This window comes from Calypte anna, chromosome 24 (genome assembly GCF_003957555.1).
Source record: "Calypte anna isolate BGI_N300 chromosome 24, bCalAnn1_v1.p, whole genome shotgun sequence".
NCBI classification, from domain to species: domain Eukaryota; kingdom Metazoa; phylum Chordata; class Aves; order Apodiformes; family Trochilidae; genus Calypte; species Calypte anna.
This window is the reverse complement of record NC_044269.1, coordinates 4,754,122-4,768,386: the sequence shown is the minus strand read 5'-3', so window position 1 is coordinate 4,768,386 and position 14,265 is coordinate 4,754,122. Positions and strand designations below refer to the sequence as shown.

Sequence of the window (14,265 nt, the reverse complement as noted above, 5' to 3'; positions counted from 1 at the left end):
GTGGTGGGTGAGAGGTGTGAGTAACAGGGAGGATGGAGCCAGGCACGGTGCTGCAGGAGGATGGCAGATCCCCCACGGGGAGCTGGGTGTGTGAGGAGTGGGTGCTGGGGACAAAGCTCCAGGAGGGCACCCTCCTATCAGGGCCCTTTGTGGTCAGCTCTGACCCCCCCAGCCCTGGCTCTGGAAGGTTAATATGGGCTCCCCAGGCAGTGCTCAGTGGTGCAGCCCTGGTTTAACCCAGCTTGTGCCCACACAAGGTTGTCCCAGGTTGGGACAGGGCTCAGTAGGAGCCGACTTAGGGGGCATCGGGCTCAGGGGTCTTTGGGCTGGGGTGGCAGCAGAGGGAGCCGCGTTGGGCTCTGCCCTGTGGTTCACAGATTGAGCTGGGTCACCTTACAGCTCTGTTCCTGCCTGCAAGATCCTCTGGGTGAGCAGGCAGGGGGAGGGTGCTGCGGAAGCAGGGTTGGCACTCCCCGGGCTTCTGCGCTGGGGATGCTCAAGGCCTCCTGGTTTGCGGGGAGAGGGAAATAAGGGCCGGTCCCTTTAAGAGGATTTTTTTTTTTCCTCTGCTTGGCAGCGCTGCCTGCCTGGGCTGCCCATCCTGCCACCCCGGGAGGAGGCAGCAGCAGCGGGGACAAAGCTGGCGGAGAAGGGCAGCGCCGGGCAGCCGGGCCCGGGGGGCTGATAGCCACTGCTGGGGTGGCAGAGCCCCCCGCCCTCTCCCTCCGGACAGCTCCCGCCTGGCCCTGCCCTGCCCGCCCACCGCCCAGCCCAGCCCAGCCGAGGGATGGGGAGGAGACCCCGGCTGGGGACCCGCGGGGGCAGCACCCGGCCCGGTTCCGGGCTCTGAGCACCGGACGGGTCTTTCCGAGCCGCTCCCTGCCCGGCGCCGTCCCGCAGCCCCCGCTGCGGGCATCGCCCTTTTGTCTGCGGAGGAAGAAGAGGAGGAGGAAGAGGAGGAGGAGGAGAGGAACCGCCGCTCCCGCAGCTTTCCAGGTGAGCCCGGAGAGGCTGAAGGGGGGTGGTGGAGGGGTCCGGCGGGGAGATGGGGTGATGGAAGAACATCCCCGGCGAGGCTGCCTTCCCCAGCCCTCTTCTCGGGGACGGGCTCAGCCGCGGGATGCAGCGCTCCCTGTACCGCCCAGCCCGGGGGGTCAAGGTGAGCCCGAGGACGCTTCGCTGCCTGGAGCCCCCCGAACCTCCCCGTGGGGATAGGTCTCACGGCGGAGCCGCTGTGCCCAGCGTGTCCCAGCCCTCGCTGATGCTGGGAGGGGGATGTGAGAGCTGGGGTCCCGCAGCCCTTCTTTCCACCTCTCCTTCCCCAGGGTTTGGGGCTGGCTTTCTGCCAGCCCTGTAAAGGATCTCTCCGCAACGGGGTGAGGGTTGGGAAGATCTCGGCGCAGCTCTTGGCGAGGCCGAGCTCCCCTTGCAGGGAAATTTATGTGTGTGTGTGTGTGTGTGTGTGTATGCATTGCAGCTGTGGCAAGGAGCTGCCTGCATCCTGCGCCTCGGCAAGATGGGGATGAGCAAAACGTTTGGAGCCCAGCCCCCCAGGGGTGATGGGCCCTGCCCTGCCTGCTCCGGCACAGCTCAGGCTCCTTTTGACCGTGCTTAGGGGATCCCCTACCCCCCTTCCAGTCTTTGGTGCTAGAGTGGGACCCGGGGTTAGCATGCTCCCCACCCTGCTTGGCTTTAACATCACCCCCAGAACTGCAGAGAGTCCTCAAGCCAAGCAGAGACGCCAGGAGCTTGGCTGTGCTGCAGGCAGCTGTGGGGAGGGCTGCAGGCAGAAGGCACTGCCCAGAAAGAGAGCATTTGGGAAGATGTGTGTATTAGCATCATGCAATGGCCCCAGTTAAGTATTGGCCTGGTTTCTCAGGCTGTGCAGGTAAGAGCAGGAGGGTGAAATGAGCCAAGGGAGGCAGAGAAGGAGTGGCATTAGCAGGACCACTTCCCAGTTCTATTAAATCTGAGGGTCTCATCCAGCCAGAAGTGTTCTGCCCCAGGAGCTGTGGTGAGGCCCAACATGCTTCACCCAAGAAACTGGAATGGTGTTTGCTTTGCACCCCAAACATGTGTCCCCCATGCTCCAGCCTGATCAGGCAGGGATAATTCCTGGTGAGCCCTTGGGGACATCAAGGCACAGCTGGGTGTCCCCCACTGAGGGCAAAAAATTGGCTCTTCCACCTCCCATCCTGCACCCACCATGGTGAACAGGGACCCCAGCAGCAGCAGGGTCTGGGGAGGTGAGCATCCTGCCAGCTTTGCTGCCAGAGCTGGACCCAGCTGCTGGAGGTGCATGAATTATTGACTGTGGAGCTGATCAGCTGCTCCTTGCTGTGAGCCCCTTGGTGCAGGCTCAGCTGTCACATCCAGGTCCATCCTTCCCTCCAGCTGTGGGTGTTAGACTGCAGTTGGGCAATGTCACAGGGCAGAGAGGGGCAGTGAGACCTGAAGCCAGCAGGAAAGGTCTGAAATGACAGCCTTGCTGTGTTCTGGTCCCTGGCCTCTGCAGTCCCTGCTCCTGAGAGAGTGGCCTGAGTCCTGAGTCAATCCCTCTGCCTTTCCTACAGAGCAGCAGGATGGCGGAGAAGGGCATGGATCCTGCCTGTGTCTCCATTGCCCTGGAGGACACGGTGTGCCACGCCAGCCCCCCGGATGCCCCTCTTCTCACCACCCATTTGAAGAAGGTGGAGAACCACATCACAGAGGCTCAGAGGTTTTCCCACCTCCCGAAGCGCTCGGCAGTCAACATTGAGTTCATTGACCTCTCCTACTCTGTGCGGGAAGGCTCCTGGTGGAGGAAGAGAGGTAGGAGCTGCCAGCTGGGGAAAGGCTGGAGGGGACCTCGAGGGATAGCTCAGTCCTTACCCTTTCTGCATGCCATGATCCCACCCAGGTCCCCAGCATCTTCCTCTGTGCTGGGATTCATTGTTTTTCTGCAGATTCCTCTCCCAGGCAGTCCCAACTTCTGCAGCCTCAGCTCTCTGCCTTGCTGGTGGGAGCTTGCCTTGCTGCATGGCAGCAGGGAGCCACAGCAGGAGATGCTGGAGCTGCTCCCTCTGCACTTGCCCTGCTGTCCCCTGCAGCAGTGGGGGCTGGCTGGGTGATCCATCTGTCCAGCCCCGGGGTCTGCTGGAGCTCCGGGTGCAGTTTGCAGCCGTGCTCTGGCTCTCTGTCCTTGCTGGGTAACCGTGGTTGGAGGGCAAGCTCATGTCCTGCAGCAGTTGCTGCTATGCAACACTGGAGGAAAGCAGAGGGTGTCCCGGGAAGGTCTCTGGCCAGGGCTGCATGAGGGAAGTCAGGCAGATTTCCTGGCTCAGGAGCAACCAGGATGGATGGATTTCCTCGGTGCTCTTGTTTGGGGTATGAAGGTTGTGTGGGGCATGTTGGCTGCAGGAGACCCCAAGTGGGGCCTCAGCTCAGAGCCTGGCAAGAGGAGTATGTGTGGTTTGCAGGGGATTTCCTCTCCAGTGACTCCCTGTGCAGCTGAGGCCACGGCCCCTTTGCTGTGTGGGACTCTGGCCGAGAGCTTAGGGAGTGGAGAGGGGATGCAGATGGCAGCTGGTGGGTGGTAGTCTCTTTTAATTAGCTCTCTCAGTTAATGGGATGCCAATCAGGCATCCCTATGAGATGGAAGGGAAGCTGATCTGTAGAAGCTGGAGGCAGGCAGGGATGAGCAGGAACCTGGGGTGAGCAGTCGGAGGGTGCAGGGCTGCTCAGTGGGGTGCCCTGCCAGCCAGCAGTGCTGGATGAGGCCTCTGACTCTGTCCCCAGCCATGCTCTGCAGCTGGGGAAACTGAGGCACTGACAGACAGTGGGAGCAGCCCTGACATCCCCCAGTTTGAGGTGTGCTGGTTAGTTTGGGCTGCTGAGGAAGCACCCCAGGAGGAACCACGGGTTCCCCAGGGCAGAGTTTGCTGTAGCACCCAGGAATCCTGGGGATGGGCTACATGACAGTGCTCTGCAGGGAGGGAGGGAGGGGAAAAGGGTCAGAGAGCCACGTCCCCAGGGGTGCCAGGATGCTGGGGTGACAGAGGGAGAGGCTCCTCACCCCCTGGCCAGGCAGAGGAGCTGGCAGGCTGCTTTAAAAAAAAAAAATTAAATAAATAACTCGGGAGGTTACTGGCAGTCAATGAACGCGAGTAACCGCTGCGCAAGCTGCAGTGGCGCCGACGTGAGCAGCATGCGCGGTGCTGGAGCGGGGTGTGCGGTGCCGGGGGGGCTGCCAGGCATCTCTGCTCTGCTGTCACCATGCACAGCCCCCTGCCCGACCCTCCTGGTCCTCACTGCCCCTGTGCCGAGGAGAAGCTCTCCTGGATGCGGGGTGCCTGACTCGGAGGGGTGCAGAGGAGGGACCGGGGGGTTGCGGTGCTGGAGCCGCTGTCCCGGGACAAACTGGAGGGGCTGCACCATAAACTGGGCTGGTCCTGAGGTTTGCCCCAGCCTGTGACAGGGGAAGGATGTGTTCCCCTCGCCCAACACAGAGTGCCACGGTGGAGTGCAGGGAGGGCGTGTTTCCAGCAGGAAGATGCTGAGGTTTGGTCCGTGGATCAGCGTTGTCCTAGCACCCTGCATACCGCTGCTCGCCTGCCAGGGATGTGTTTTGGGAGCGACTCCTGAGAGCCTGAGGCTGTGCCTGTTCCCTGTCCTGAACACATCATGTTTCTTCTTTGGGAAAATGCTAATCAGCTCCGTTTAAAGCAGAGATAATTCCTGGTCTGATTAGCGCTGCTTGTTGCCAAGTGTCACAGCATGAATGCCAAAGATGGCAACAGCCAGGCAGTCAGTGGGCTTGGGGACTCTGCCTGCCCTTCCCTGCTGGCCCTAGGGATTGGGATCTGACAACGTGGCCAGGACCTGTGTCATAGCCTGGTAATCTTCCTCAGCAGATGATCCTGGTCTTATCCATGATCCAGAGCATGTGCCTCTTTGGTGCATCCAAGTCATCCTAGGAGCAGGGTCAGGGATCATGCTGGAAATGACATCTGCTGTGGCTACAGACCTGGGGGTGCTGACAGACACAGCCTTCAGGCATATGCAGACCTAGATCAGCATGATGCACGAAGGTCCTGAGGTCCCCCAGGGGCTGGGAGAGCATCTCAGTCCCTGGAGTGCTGCTGGTCTGGAAATCTGAACCCGTGATGCTCTGTCCCTCCAGGCTACAAGACTCTCCTCAAATGCCTCTCAGGGAAGTTCTGCCAGAGGGAGCTCATTGGGATCATGGGGCCCTCAGGTGCTGGGAAATCCACCCTCATGAACATCCTGGCTGGCTACAGGTGAGGCTGGGGGGACACCAGCAGGTCTGGGGGGGGGCAGGGGGGGAGGACTGGGGGTCCTGTGCTACAACCCTCCCTCCACACCTCTCCCCTGCAGGGAGACTGGCATGAAGGGACAGATCCTGGTGAACGGCCGCCCCCGGGACCTCCGCACCTTCCGTAAGATGTCCTGTTACATCATGCAGGATGACATGCTCCTGCCACACCTCACCGTGCTGGAGGCTATGATGGTGAGTGAGCTGGGAGCCAGGAAGCCTGCAGGGCACCCTGTGTCCTTGTACACTGAGCCATCAGCCATTTCCAAGGGTTCTGAGCCTGTTGGTTCTGCTCCCTTCATCCTAAGCCATGGATCCCAGTCCTCTGCCAGACAGGGATGGGGTGGAGCTGATTCTGTTCCCTGCATCTGATAGTTGTGTCTCCCTGCCTGTCCTCTCCCTGCAGGTCTCTGCTAACCTGAAGCTGAGTGAGAAGCAGGAGGTGAAGAAGGAGCTGGTAAGTGCAGAGGAAGGTGGTCCCAGGCCCCCTCATCTGTTCACAAGAGAGGGACAGCACAAGTCCTGTGAGGAAGGGCTGAGGGAGCTGGGGGTGTTGAGGCTGGAGAAGAGGAGGCTCAGGGGAGACCTCATCACTCTCTACAACTCCCTGAAAGGAGGTTGGAGCTGGGGGGGGTTGGGCTCTGTCAGTCAGACAAGAGGCCATGGGCTTCAGCTCTGCCCTGGAAGGGTTAGGTTGGAGATTAGGAAGAAATCCTTTCCAGAGAGGGTGCTGAGGCATTGGAATGGGCTGCCCAGGGAGGGGGTGGATTCTCCATCTCTGGAGGTTTTTAAGGAGAGACTGAATGTGGCACTGAGTGCCATGGGCTGGGAACCATGGGGGGAGTAGATCAAGGGTTGGATTTGATGCTCCCAGAGGTCCTTTCCAACCCAGATGGTTCTGGGATTCTGTGTGATTCTGCGACAGTAGGGAAGGGAGAACCCGGGTGGGACCAGGGGATGCTGAAGGGCTCCTGGCGATGGAGGGATCTGAAGGGATGGGGTTGGAGGTCTGTGGGAGCCCGTGGTGAATGATGTTGTCTCACAGGTGAACGAGATCCTGACAGCCCTGGGGCTGCTGGAGTGCTCCTACACCCGCACCATCTCCCTGTCCGGGGGCCAACGCAAGCGCTTGGCCATCGCCCTGGAGCTGGTCAACAACCCTCCGGTCATGTTCTTTGATGAGCCCACCAGGTGAGCCCACAGGGGGGCCAGGACTTCCCCTCCAGCACTGCCTGCCCTTTCCTTGCTGGGGGACACTGAGGTGTAGCCAGCAGCATCTGGAGGGCTGTGAAAGCTGAGGGTGGGATGTGACTCTGCTCACCGGGTCCCCAGGAGGGCTGGGGCTGTGTGGGGATGCTCTCCTTCATTGATCTTCTCATTCTCAGCTCTCCCCTTCTCTCTCTGCTGTCTCTTTTCTCCTCCACCCCATCCTGCGTGGCCACAGTGGTCTGGACAGTGCTTCCTGCTTCCAGGTGGTTTCCCTGATGAGGTCCCTGGCTCAGGGTGGGCGCACCATCATCTGCACCATCCACCAGCCCAGTGCCAAGCTCTTCGAGATGTTCGACAAGGTTTGGGCTGGGACAGAGGATTCTTCAGGGCTTGCAGGGTCCTCCTGGCCCCAAGAGCCAGAAGAGAGGTCATGGGAGGGATGGGCTGCAGTTGTTTGACCTGAGGCTTGTGTGGAACACAGCCCTGACAGCTGAGGTCTGTGAGGGTGCTCGGTGCCACCCTAAGGGCAGGGAGGTGGGTAGGGGCAGGGGAGGGTGCCCCTGGTTGCTCTGCACCTGCATATCTTGGCTTTTTCTTGCAGCTCTACATCCTCAGCCAGGGCCAGTGCATCTTCAAAGGCATCGTAACCAACCTCATCCCCTATCTGAAGGGTCTTGGACTCTACTGCCCCACATACCACAACCCTGCTGACTTCAGTGAGTGTCCCTGCCCCAGCTGGACCTGTGGGTGCAAGCAGAGGGTGGCTTGGAGCTGGTTTGGAGCTGTGAGGTGCAACATCACAGGGTGGGGGTTTTGTTAGGCTCCCCTGCTCCACGGGGTCATGGTATGGACAGGCAGAGTGAAGTGATGCCCAGGGCTTGCTCAGCACCTCTCAAGGGTCCTGTTTCTCTCCACAGTTATCGAGGTGGCCTCAGGAGAGTACGGGGACCTCAACCCTGTCCTGTTCCGTGCTGTCCAGAATGGGATGTGCACCATGGCTGAGAAGAAGAGCAGCCCTGACAAGGCAGATCCATCCTGCCCAGCACACTGCGTGACGGTGAGTGGGGTGGGAGAGGCCTCCTCTGGTGACAGGGAGTAGCAGGGTGACAGGGTGCCCACCCAGGTACACCCCTGCCCCACAGTGCACAGATGTCCTATGATGCCCAAGAACCCCTTGGACACAGGGAGTGCTTGTGACAAACATGTGCGTGTGGCTGGCAGTGCCTGTTCTCACCAGGATGCTCACAAAGGGCACCCTGGGAGCATTTGGGTGCCATCCTAGTAGGGAGCCCATGTTGTGAGCATGACCCCATGTCCCTGACTTGCCCTGTGGCCTTACAGGATGTGGACCACATCGAGAGCCACACGTTTGCCACCAGCACTTCAACTCAGTTCTGCATCCTCTTCAAGAGAACCTTCATCTGCATCCTCAGGGACACGGTGAGGGGATGGGGCCTGGGGGCTGGCAGAGACAAGAGTGGGATAGAATCACCCTTGAGGAGCAAGCAGAGTGTCCTCTGCTCCCCGGGGTGCTCATGGGGTGCAGCTCTGTCTCTCTGAGCCCCTGTACCCTCTCTGCCTGCAGGTGCTGACCCACCTGCGGTTCATGTCCCACATCTGCATCGGGGTGCTGATCGGGCTGCTCTACCTCCACATTGGCAACGATGCAGGCAAAGTCTTCAACAACACTGGCTTTCTCTTCTTCTCCATGCTCTTCCTCATGTTTGCTGCCCTGATGCCCACCATCCTCACCTGTAAGGAGCTCCTGCCCCCAAATCCCATCCGCTGCTCCCAACCCTTGGGGATGCTCCAGCTGGGTGGGAGTGTGTGTTCAGGGCAGTGTGTGGTGGAGCCAGATGAATTCAACAAAAGGGAGGGGGGAAATCAGCAAGGAGAGGGAAAAAATCAAATTAAATGGTGTGAAAACTTCTGTTTGGGTATATTGCAGTTTTGCCCTTTAGTTAATGCTTTTATTTAATTTAATAAGGTACTTGCTGGTTCAAAACAGGATGCTGGATTTTTTTTATTTTTTTTTTTTTGGTGAGGAAAATTTCTGTAAAGCTGAAGCTGCTTCACCTCTCACTTCCTCAAAAAGTTTGCCCCAGCCCAGCTGACATTTCCATGCAGAAAGTTTCTACTGAAATTTCACCAACTCTTTTTTTTTCCTGCTGAAGATTTGAGCTTGTGGGGCAGGCAGGAGGCTGCCTGGTGGTCCGTGCTGGGAGGGGCAGGTGGGAGCAGCTCAGGCCAGGGCACTGCTGGCTGCTAATTCCTTCCTCCCACACAGTCCCCCAGGAGATGTCTGTATTCCTACGAGAACACTTGAACTACTGGTACAGCCTGAAAGCCTATTATCTGGCAAAAACCATGGCAGATGTGCCCTTCCAGGTGAGCTTTTGGCTGGTCCTACTGCTGATATGCCTTCCTTGGCACAGCCAGTGCCCTGCTCTGGCTTTGGAGGGGGCTTCCTGCATCTCCCCATCCCCCAGGCAGGGTCAGCGGGGTGGGGATGCTCAGGGCTGCAGCAGAGCAGTGTCTTTGCTTACCCCTCTGCAGGTGATCTGCCCCATTGCATACTGCAGCATCGTGTACTGGATGACAGGACAGCCACCCGAAGCCACACGCTTCCTCCTCTTCTCTGCTCTGGCCACAGCCACAGCCCTGGTGGCCCAGTCCCTTGGGCTTCTCATTGGAGCTGCTTCCACTTCCCTGCAGGTCAGATGTGGCCCCAGCTTCACCTCTCATGTGGAGACTGAAGGAAAGGGTCAGGGGGTGCATGGCAAGGGGGGCTGGAGGGCAGTGTTGCCCACTGAGAGTGCCTGGGACAGGGATGTGACACCCTGCCAATGCTCCCCAGGTGGCCACCTTTGTGGGACCAGTCACTGCCATCCCTGTCCTGCTCTTCTCGGGCTTCTTTGTCAGCTTCAAGACCATCCCCACCTACCTGCAGTGGAGCTCCTACGTCTCCTATGTCAGGTTTGTAGGGAACCCCTGCTCTGGCCAGAAGCTCCCTGCCCTGGGCTGCCAGGAGCACAGAGTGACTTGTGATGTGCTCTGCCCCAGGTATGGCTTTGAAGGTGTCATCCTCACCATCTATGCCATGGAGCGTGAGGACCTGGAGTGCCTGGAGGACTTCTGCCCTTTCCAAAAACCCATCAAGATTCTGCAGGAGCTGGACGTGGAGGAGGCCAAGCTCTACCTGGACTTCCTCATCCTGGGCATCTTCTTCGTCATCCTGCGGCTCCTGGCTTACCTGGTCCTCAGGTACAAAGTCAAATCAGAGAGATAAAAGGTGCCAGGGGGCCCCGGTGCCATTCCTGGGCCCGACCTGCTGTGAGAGACCATCCTGCAGCTGGACACAGTGCTCCCAGCAGGTCATGGACCACATCGGAGGCGTCGGGAGGTGCCAGCCAGGCCTGGCTCAGTCGAGAAGGGATTTGAGACATCTCGGAACTGTTTTAACCTTTCCACACACTCGTCATTGCGGGAGTTTTGTACAGCCCTGCCGTGTGCCACCCTCTCTTTGAGGACTGCCAAACCCCACTGAGCTTGGGGGTCACCTCCTGTCACCTCTGCATGGCACTGCCCTTCTCCTACTAAACACGTTGGGACACCCAGGACAGTCCCATGGAGGTGGCTGTGTGCTGGGCAAGGAGAGCAGAGCCCTGGGGCTGGAACTGGGAGGAGGCAGAGCAGGGATGGGTGGAGCAGGGATGGGTGGAGCAGGGATGGGAGGAACAGGGATGGGAAGAGCAGGGATGGGCAGTGCAGGGATGGGCAGAGCAGGGATGGGCAGAGCAGGGATAGGAGGAGCAGAGATGGGAAGAGCAAGGATGGGCAGTGCAAGGCTGGATGGAGCAGGGATGGGTGGAACAGGGATGGGTGGAGCAGGGATGGGAAGAGCAGAGATGCGTGGAGCAGTGATGGGAACAGCAGAGCAGGGATGGGAGGAACAGGGATGGGTGGAGCAGAGCAGGGATGAGCAGTGCAGAGCAGAGAGTGGTAGTGCAGAGCACTGCCCCATTGCTTGCCCTGGCCAGCAGCACGTGTGTCAGTGCTAAGAAGAGCCCAAAGATGCAGTAGGCCAAATTGCACAAGGCTTTAGGGTTTCCTGTTGCTGTAGCCACAGAAATTGCTGCATCCCCTTTTTCTTTCTGCAGAATCCTCCCTCTTTTTTCCCTTATTTTTTTTATAAACCCCACTGCTTCCCAGTCTGTGTGGAGGGGAAGGGAGCCAGCAGGCAGAGAAGGACCTGGAGCTCTGTCTCACACTTCTGCTCATCCTCAGAGATGGGATCTTTAGACGTGGGGGTGCAGCAGGGTTTGTGGGAATGGGACAGTGTTCTTGGACCTTAGGGAGTCTCATACTCAGTCCCTGTTGGTCTGAGCCAAGAAGATAACATCAACCAGCATGGAGAAAAGCGCCTGGTCCCTTCAAGTGCTGCGTGGAGAGGGGAGGATTTAGGTTCCTATGCCCTCCCAGTGCCAGATGTCTGCCAAGCAGGGCTGGGCTCAGCCATGCCACCACTGGAACCTCTCCTGCAGAAGAGCTGTCCCTGAGCCCTTCCCTTGCACTGTCTCACTCCTCCTCCCCAGCACAACCGTGGTTGTCTCAGCAGGACAGGGAGGATGAGCACCAGGTCTGCAAGGAGATGCCAGCCCCAGGGATGCTCATCCTCATCCTCCTCACTGTGCAACCTTCCCAGGGTAATGCTGTGCAGAAGGGGATCCCAGCAGTGCCAGAACTGGAGGGCAGCTGAGATCTGAGTGGTTTGGTGTTTGTTTGCACTGGGAAGGGCTTGGTGCTTGGTGACTGGTGTCAGGAAAAGGTCCCTGTTGGAAGGTGTCCCTGGTGGCTCCTCTGAACTCCTCCACTTCTCCACAGCCCTTGCAGGGTGAAGGCGTTTGGGGACTTTGCTGACCCTCCAAATGAACAGAGCTGAGGCTGGAGCCTCATCCTGCTGTGCTGGGAACACAGCACACTGCTCAGCTCCATAGCACAGGGCTGGCACTGGTGTTGCTGGGCTGCACTGGTCACCCATGCACAGGAGAAACTGTATGGGGGTTTGTTTGTTTGTTTGTTTGTTTAGTGAGCATGGACATGGGGAGGGCAGCTCTGCCCCATCCTGGTGTGCTGGACACTGGTTCAAGTGCAGTCTGAGAGATGCTGCTACTGACACTCTCTGAGCAGCAGGGATTGGAGGGCAAATGCCAGAATTCAGCAAAATCTTTTGAGACTGTTCTTTGCTTGTGCTGGCTTGTGTTGAGGCTGCTCCCCAGAGCAGTGTCTGGCTGGCCTGCTGGTGGTGGCACAGGACTGGTGCAGGGCTCTCAGCAAGGCTGGTTTTCCCCTGCCTGGCCAGCAGTGCTGTGGTTGCACATGGGGCTCTTCTGCAGAGCAGCTGGAAGCAGGATGAGCCCTGATTCCCTTTCCATGCTGAGCATTGGGGTTTGCCACAGGCACTCTTGTATGATTGCAGCTCTCCCTCACAGTATTCTCCTCTGCTTCTGGATCATCCTTCCTGGGCAGCCCTGTGCCATGCTCTGGAAGCCATGCCAGCCTGAGGGGCTGCAGTCTCCTGGGCAGGGTGATGCCAACCACAGCTGCAAGGAAGAGCACAGTCGAGAGGGAATGGTCCCCATGTCTCCTCTGTCACAAGGTGGATGGATTTCAAGGGGAGCAGTGGAGCTGTCACCCTTCCCTGTCTCACTGTCACATTGTTGGGACTGATGCCCTTCTTCTGTCTTGCTCCTGGGCTGTGGCTCTTTCAGCCTTGTCCAGGGCAGAGTGTGCACTGCTGGGCTGGGGAGTTTTCCCTGGATGGATCCCCAGGAGTTGGCAGTGGTGCAGCTTTGCTCCATGGCAGGGGGTGGCATAAAGGGTTTGGGTCTGGCAGACCCTGCCCCAGGCTAAGGCACCCTCTGTGGTGGCCGAGGAGTGCCCAAGGAGTGAACTGATCCAAGGTGCCAGAACCAGGCCATCCATTGCCCCTCCCCTCTCAGTGGGGACAATCCCAGAGGTGGTGGAAGGCACAGGGAAATGTGATGGGACTGAGCACGTTGGCATTGAGCCCCAGAGGCTGGCATGGCTGGGCTGAGCACTCAGGGTCTGTTGCTCCTCTCCTGCCCAGGTGTCCCTGCCCCACAGCACTGGGTGAGAGGGGTTGTCTCTGCCTTGTCACGACAGAGGGATGGGGTCTTTAGTGGAGCAAAGCTTGGCTGCTCCAGCCCAGCAGCTCTCTTCAGATGCTGCGTGTCAGAGTGAGCCAGGGCTGTCTGTGCAGGACCCCTTGGCAATAACACTGTCAGGTGTAGGGTCTCGTGAGTGGGTAGTGAGCACCCACGTGCTGGGCTGGCACACAGCAGTGAGGATGCACTTTACCAGAGCAAGGCAGTGGGGCTGTGGGTGCCTCTGGCTACAGGAACCCCACAGGGAAACTTGTCTGGATAATCTGGAGGAGTGTGATGGAGGAGAGCAGGCTTCTTCCTCCACACCTCCTCTGCTCTCCTGCCCCCTGCCTTCCCTTGCAATGCACTTTGAATGGATGAGGATGTGGTTCACACCGTGGCTCCGGCTTACTGGGAGCACTGGTGGGACCTCTAGCCATCTAAAACTGCTTCAGACCCATAGCCTGGCTCTTTCAGTCCACAGGCCTCCCCCTCTGTGCTCTGAATGCTGGCAGGGAAGCAGGGACGTGGCTTCTCACCTCCATGCATGTCCAGGCCACCTTTGTCACACGCACAAGAAAAGCAGAATTCATTGTGACCCAGCTGGTGCCAGGGTTTGCTGGAGGGGAGGTTGGCTGAGTGCAGGGAGGGGATGAGGCTTCTCCCAGGGTTTCACTTCTCTCTCTAATCAGGCAATAAAACAGTGTTTCATTCTCAACGGTGTGTGGACACCATTTATCCTGTTCCTCTGCCCTGGGAGCTCCTGGTGCCAGGGGCAGAGGGGCTGCTTGGGATCTCTTGGTGTGTCCCTGCCACGCTGGACCTCGTGGCTTCCCAGCCTTGCCCCCAGAGGAGGTTGTGCTGTGTCCTGCACACAGGAGACAGGGCAGGGATGGACCATGCAGTGAGATGCAGCTGTTGGGACCTGTGCTCCCACACGACCTGAGCTGAGCTGGGACTTTTTTTTCCTGTGACTCTTTGCTGGAATGAGATGCAGGTAACAGCTCCATGGCTAAGGGATTTTGCTCACCCTTGCCCAGGTCCATCTGCCTTGCCCCCAGCTGCAGCCTGGCAGGAACCAGGCAGGGCAGGGGTGAGTCCCTGGGCTCTGGGGACAGCACAAGGCTGCTGGCAGAGTCCTGCTGGCTCTGGGCTGTGCTGCACAGGTAGGTAAGTGCCCCGCAGGGACAGGGTGCCCTGGTCACAGCTGGCTGCTGGTGTGTCCAGAGCAGGTGTCCAGGAGCTTTTTGAGCAGGTGGAGATGCTGTGGCTTATTTCAGTTGTTCTGAGATGCCAGCTGTACTTGTTGGATGTCACACATCAATAAAACTTATATTTATAGTGTACTGCCCGGGTGCCTTCCATCCCTGAGTGACCAGAGGGCATGCATGCCCAGGGAGATGCATGGGAGGACAACCCCGGGGTGGGTGCTGGGAGGGCTGGGGGCTGCACAGAGAGCAGGAGGAGGGTGCCAAGAGCATGGGAAGGTGTGCAGGTACCCGGGAGCTCTGTGCAGGTACCCGGGAGCTCTGTGCAGGACGTTGTGTGGGCTCTGGGATTATCGGGGTGCAAACC

At 58.9% G+C, this 14,265-nt stretch overlaps 1 protein-coding gene across 2 annotated transcripts; it reads left to right on the top strand.

Moving 5' to 3' along the window:
- The first annotated feature begins 741 nt into the window (after nucleotides 1–741).
- Nucleotides 742–13,406, top strand: ABCG4 (ATP binding cassette subfamily G member 4). Of its 2 annotated transcripts, XM_030464900.1 has the most exons (15): nucleotides 742–996; nucleotides 2,574–2,811; nucleotides 5,162–5,279; nucleotides 5,377–5,509; nucleotides 5,721–5,771; nucleotides 6,360–6,505; nucleotides 6,759–6,882; nucleotides 7,125–7,239; nucleotides 7,441–7,580; nucleotides 7,865–7,963; nucleotides 8,109–8,277; nucleotides 8,811–8,911; nucleotides 9,080–9,238; nucleotides 9,381–9,499; nucleotides 9,587–9,812. In XM_030464900.1, exons 2-15 carry the CDS (start codon nucleotides 2,583–2,585, stop codon nucleotides 9,810–9,812), a joined length of 1,929 nt encoding a protein of 642 aa, XP_030320760.1. In that variant the 5' UTR covers nucleotides 742–996; nucleotides 2,574–2,582. The 2 variants fall into 2 exon arrangements, with proteins under 2 accessions (XP_030320760.1, XP_030320759.1); XM_030464899.1 differs by lacking the exons at nucleotides 742–996; nucleotides 2,574–2,811 and adding an exon at nucleotides 4,269–4,327 and having other exon boundaries at nucleotides 9,587–13,406.
- The last annotated feature ends 859 nt before the right edge of the window (nucleotides 13,407–14,265 follow it).

Bases quoted from the DNA above. Each gene is read 5' to 3' on its own strand.
- ABCG4 (XM_030464900.1), top strand. From the start codon at position 2,583: ATGGCGGAGAAGGGCATGGATCCTGCCTGTGTCTCCATTGCCCTGGAG. The intron at 5,280-5,376 runs GTGAGGCTGGGG...TCTCCCCTGCAG, and splicing joins AACATCCTGGCTGGCTACAG to GGAGACTGGCATGAAGGGAC. The intron at 7,240-7,440 runs GTGAGTGTCCCT...TTCTCTCCACAG, and splicing joins CCACAACCCTGCTGACTTCA to TTATCGAGGTGGCCTCAGGA.